Source organism: Talpa occidentalis, unplaced genomic scaffold (assembly GCF_014898055.3).
Source record: "Talpa occidentalis isolate TD23 unplaced genomic scaffold, MPIMG_talOcc4v2.1 talOcc4.12, whole genome shotgun sequence".
NCBI classification, from domain to species: Eukaryota; Metazoa; Chordata; class Mammalia; order Eulipotyphla; family Talpidae; genus Talpa; species Talpa occidentalis.
Window position 1 is genome coordinate 7304498 of NW_023601212.1, and position 4870 is coordinate 7309367.

Consider the following 4870-nt stretch of genomic DNA (forward strand, 5'->3'; position numbering starts at 1 on the left):
GGCCCCTGAGGATTAGGTGGACGGAGGCACAGCGAGCTGTGTGCACAGCCCCTGCCGCACATCAGCGCCCACCCGGGGGGAGCAAAAGCGGTGGCGCCGCTGCAAACGGAGCCGTGGCGGCAGCTGGTGCAGCACCAGCGGGAACCCCGACCCCGATCCGCGGCTCCCCAGGCCGGGCTTCTGGCCCCCGCCAGGGGCGGCCCGCGGGGGGGCGCGAGGCGCCGGCAGGGGGCGCCGGGCCCGAGCGGCTCCCCCTGCGCCTCCCACGCGCCCCACCCTGAAGCTCGCGGGCTGGGGGCCCGGGGCTCGTCCCTAGGATGCCCAGAGCCTCCTGCCCCAGCTTTGGAGGCTTTGAGGGGCCCCCGCGACCACCAGGCACCGCTTGTCGCGCGCACTGTGCCCTCCTGGGGCTGCTCCCTGCAGCACCGCGAGGCCGCTGGGCACCGCCGCGGGCAGGTGCGGACACAGGGGCCGCCTTCGCAGGCCCCAGTTTGGGGACCCCGAGGCGTCCTGCCTCGACCACCCCCCGTTTACTGCTCGCCTCCCGCGCGCAGCTCCCTCGCTGGCCCTATTTCTTGTGCCCCCGACCCAGGGCGACCTGAGTCGCGTTCCCATTCGCCAGGCAGGGGCAGAGGCTCAGGGAAGGTAGGAGCCCCAGGGCCTGGGGTGCCCGCGCCTGGGGGGACCCCACGACCCCCACCACCTTGAAGGGGGGGCTGCGAAGCCGGCCCCCTCGTGCAGGCTCCCGGAGACGCCTGGACGGCGCGGGCCGGGGACTCTCCGGCGCTGGAAGGGGATTCCAGGCCCCCCCTCCCCGAAAGCTCGGGCCGCTGCGCGCGCTGGAAATCCCGCGCGCGCCCCGAAACGCGGCGCGGCTGCCGGGAAGTCAGGAGAAGCACTTCTGCTTTTTTTTCTCTTTTCCTGGCGCTCGTTGCCCCCCGGCGCGCGGCTCCCGGCTGCCCGCCCACGTGGGCTCCCGCCGCGGCGCCCCGCCCCTCCCCGCCGCCGGCCAATCGCGGCGCGCGCTCCTCTGGCCTGTGCCCATGTGCCAATAGGAGGAGCCGCCGGGCCGCCGCGGCCACGCCTCCCGGCAAGCTTATAAAAGACCGTGCCGGCGCCGCCAGCCTCAGATCGCCCAAGCCCGGGAGCCGCGCCGCCACGAGCCCTGGATTGCGCTCGCCGGGGACCGTGGAATTGTCTCGCCGCGGTTTCTGGGGAGGATCTCGCCGCTCTCCGAAGGCGTTGGACGGGCGCGCGGGCTTCGTGGGAAGGTTGGGGCTCGTCGGGCTCGGGGCGTGCGTGTCCCCCGCGAGCGCGGCCCGCAGCATGACGCTGGAGGAGCTCGTGGCGTGCGACAACGCGGCGCAGAGGTGAGTCCCGGCCCCGCGCGGGGCGGGCGGCGCTCGCCGGGACCCGCCCGCGCTAACGCCTCTCCCCCCGGCCCCCAGGATGCAGATGGTGAGCGCCGCGGTGGAGGAGCTGCTGGTGGCGGCGCAGCGCCAGGACCGCCTCACCGTGGGGGTGTACGAGTCGGCCAAGCTGATGAATGTGTGAGTCAGACCCCTCCCCGGGCGGGGCGCGGCGGGGACCCCGGCCGCCCGGCACGCTCCCGGCGGCAGCCCCCCCGCGAGGGGCTGGACGCCCCAAGGCTCCCCACTGTGGAGAGCCTCCTCTTATGTGGGGGGCGGGCCGCAGGCTTCGGAGGCGCCTTCCTTTGCAAGGGAGCCTCCTCGTAGGCTTCTGTCTCCTCCCGCCCGAGCTCTCCTGCCAGGGCCCTCTCCCGTGCCCAGCGCTGCTGCACACCTGCGGGCTCTCGCTGCCTTTGCAGACTCCCAATGCATGGCCCCCCCTCCCTGCGTCCCGGCTGAACCTCTCCTCCCTTGGGCCCCCTCAGGGACCCCGACAGCGTGGTCCTGTGCCTCCTGGCCATTGATGAAGAGGAGGAGGGTGACATCGCCCTGCAGATCCACTTCACGCTCATCCAGTCCTTTTGCTGCGACAACGACATCAACATTCTGCGGGTGTCAGGCATGCAGCGCCTGGCACAGCTGCTGGGCGAGCCCCCGGAGACCCAGGGCAGCGCCGAGGCCCGGGACCTGCACTGCCTCCTGGTCACGGTGAGCTGGGCCGGCCCCGCCCCACACCCCGCTGTGTTTGTCAACAAAGTCAAGCTGGCCGGTCCTGCCCCAGCTCAGCGCCCAGCCACGCTTGGCATGTCCCGTGGGCAGCCCGGCCGGGCCTCGTCACCCAACTATTTTGAGCTGGCCTGTTTTCCCCAGAGGGGCCCTGGGAGAGGGAGGCTCCCCGCCCACTCCTGGGGCTCCAGCTGAACCCCTTCTTCTCTGTCTCCTGCAGAATCCTCACACAGATGCCTGGAAGAGCCATGGCTTGGTGGAGGTGGCCAGTTACTGTGAAGAAAGCCGAGGCAACAACCAGTGGGTGCCCTACATTTCCCTCCAGGAGCGCTGAGGTCCTTTCCAGCATCAGGACCTGTTGAGTTGCTGCCAAAATATAAAATAAATACTTGACACCCTCCCCCCAAAAAACCCCCCCAAACAGCCCTACCCGTGAGACCACGGGGCAGGACCACTGGAGACTGAAGACCAGGAGAGGTGGGCCGTGGCCCCCGGGCCGGGCGCCTGGAGCAGCGCCAGCGGCCGCGGAAGAGACGGGTCGGGCCGGCAGGAGAGGAGGCCCTGGAGCTCGGGCCGCGACGGAGCAGAAACTGGAGTGAGGAGCTGCTGCCTTCCCGTGTGGAGACCCTGGACTGCACGCCTGGGGGTGGGGGAGACTTGACTGCATTTCCTCGCCCTCCTTGAGACTGGAGCTGACACCGGCAAGCCGAGCTGGCCGCCGAGGGTCTGCGCCCTCGCGGGGACTAGGCGGGGACTAGCCGGGGGGCTGGGGCTGTGTCTCTGTGCCCGCCGCTGCCAGCCCGCAAACTGCATAGACGATGTTTTACCTGCAGCTGTTACTTGAACCACTGAGCGAAGGGAAGCTTGCGGATACATATATTTTTACTTCTACTAGGATGGCCTTGTAATAAATCTCTAAAGCTTCTGAATGTTTGTGTATTTGTACTTCTGGAGCGGACCCGGCACCCCCTCTGCACTCCAGCAGCGCTGCTCCACACCCCCAAGCGCTGTCTCCTGCCCCCCTCGCCCTGCGCGGCTCACCAGGAAGTGTTTCTTAAGTCCCTGTTAGCAGCTCCAGGCTCCTTTGCAAAAACAGTGCCTCTTCTCTCTGCAGCGGCGCCACCCAAGACTTTGCCTCTTTTCCCCCCTTCTCCCTCCTCCTGCCCTGTAGCAATTAAAAGACCGGTTTATTACGAAACCTGGCCGCCTTGCCACTGCTGTTACAGGCCGCGCTGGAGCCAACCTGAGCTCTGGGCACAGGAGGACCCGCCCCGGGGAGCTGGCCGCAGGTCCTGCGCGCCCAGCCACCTCTGCAGCCCAAGGTCCAGAGAGGCCGAGGGGGCACCTGTGGCTGCCCACGAGGTGGGCTCAGAACTCCCGGGTGGACTCGGGCCTTGCAGGAAGAGCTCCCTGAGGGATTCCCACCCCCCCCACCCCCGCCCCCCGCCTCCCACGGCGCCCTTCCCTCCCAGGACGGGATTCTTCACTGCACTACAGAAAAAAGTTTTGTTTCTTTCCCCAAATTAAAAACAACAAGCAGAAAAATACCCCAGGAAGTCAGCCTCCTGGCCCAGCTGGGCTTGGCACGGCCTGCGCTTTGCCTCTAAACCGAAACTGTAAGCTGGGCCAGCCTCCTTGTTCTCCCAAAGCTGCAGGGGAGCCGCCTCCTGCCTCCTGCCGGGGCTGGGAGCTTGGAGCCCCGCCAGCTTCAGCCCCCCAGCCCCCCAGCCCTCAGCCTGCAGAGTGGGCTCGCCTCCCCTGCCCGCAGCCCCAGGCTGGGAACTCGGGGGAGCAGGGGGGGAACAGGCCCTGCCCACAGGCCGCGACCTTTCCACGCAGCCTCACGTGGGTGTGCCAGGAAAACCCCTGCTGCCCCCGGAGTCACGGGGCTGGGGAGCCCCTCTGAGGGAGAGGGAAGGGGAAGTCCCTGAGGGAGAGGTGCGGCGGGGCTAAGGATGCCCCTGGGGCTGGGAGTAGGGAAAGCCTGAGAGAGGGGAACCCCCAGGAGGAGGCAAGCTGGGGAGCGGGAGGGGACGGCCGGGGTGAAGGCGGCCCTGTCAGGTGTGGAGGGAGACTGTCAGTGAAAAGATCAGAGCTCCAGGATAGGAGGAAAGTGAGAGGACATTGGGTGATGGTGGAAGGGATCCTTGGAGGAGATGGGAGGGGGCGTGAAGGGATCTGAGCCTGGAGGGGCCAGGCTAGAGGAAGGGAGAGATGGGGGACCCTGGGGGGAGGGGCAAGGGTCCCTGATGGGTTTGGCAGGTGAGGAGACCAGACCGGAGCCCCAAGGCAGATAGATGAAGGGGATCAGGGGGTACTGGGGTGGAGGGTGGAGCCTAGAGAGAAGGGTGGGGGCAGAGGCTGAGGGGTGCACACTGCAATGGAGGTCTCAGTGGGGCAGGACTAAACAGGGGCAGGGTTACCCCAGGGAGGCCCAGCGTCTGGCCACACCCCACAGGCTCTAGGTGTCAGGTTCACTCCTCCTGGGCTGGCTCTGGAAGGGCATGAGCTGGGCGTGACCCTGGTCATCCAGAAGGACTGTGACCTCTGACCTTCTTATCCCTAGGTCCCTTGCAGAACAGAGACAAGACCCCAGGCCCCTCGCCCCAAGGAAATACATGCAATGGGTGGACCTACAGCTGCGTGATCTTCAGCTAGTAGATTAATGGCTCTGTGCCTCAGTTTACCCCTTCTAAAAACAAGGATTGTAATTCCACCCACCTCATAGATTGTTG

The 4870-nt window shown here is 67.4% G+C and overlaps 1 protein-coding gene across 1 annotated transcript; it reads left to right on the forward strand.

The window, feature by feature from the left end:
- Window positions 1-1147: 1147 nt before the first annotated feature.
- On the forward strand, window positions 1148-3093 carry GADD45B (growth arrest and DNA damage inducible beta). Its single transcript, XM_037505020.1, has 4 exons — window positions 1148-1370; window positions 1449-1550; window positions 1895-2117; window positions 2356-3093. The coding sequence occupies exons 1-4, from the start codon at window positions 1327-1329 to the stop codon at window positions 2467-2469; spliced, it is 483 nt and encodes a 160-aa protein (XP_037360917.1). The 5' UTR covers window positions 1148-1326; the 3' UTR covers window positions 2470-3093.
- The last annotated feature ends 1777 nt before the right edge of the window (window positions 3094-4870 follow it).

Bases quoted from the DNA above. Each gene is read 5' to 3' on its own strand.
- GADD45B (XM_037505020.1), top strand. From the start codon at position 1,327: ATGACGCTGGAGGAGCTCGTGGCGTGCGACAACGCGGCGCAGAG. The intron at 1,551-1,894 runs GTGAGTCAGACC...GGGCCCCCTCAG, and splicing joins TCGGCCAAGCTGATGAATGT to GGACCCCGACAGCGTGGTCC. The intron at 2,118-2,355 runs GTGAGCTGGGCC...TGTCTCCTGCAG, and splicing joins TGCACTGCCTCCTGGTCACG to AATCCTCACACAGATGCCTG.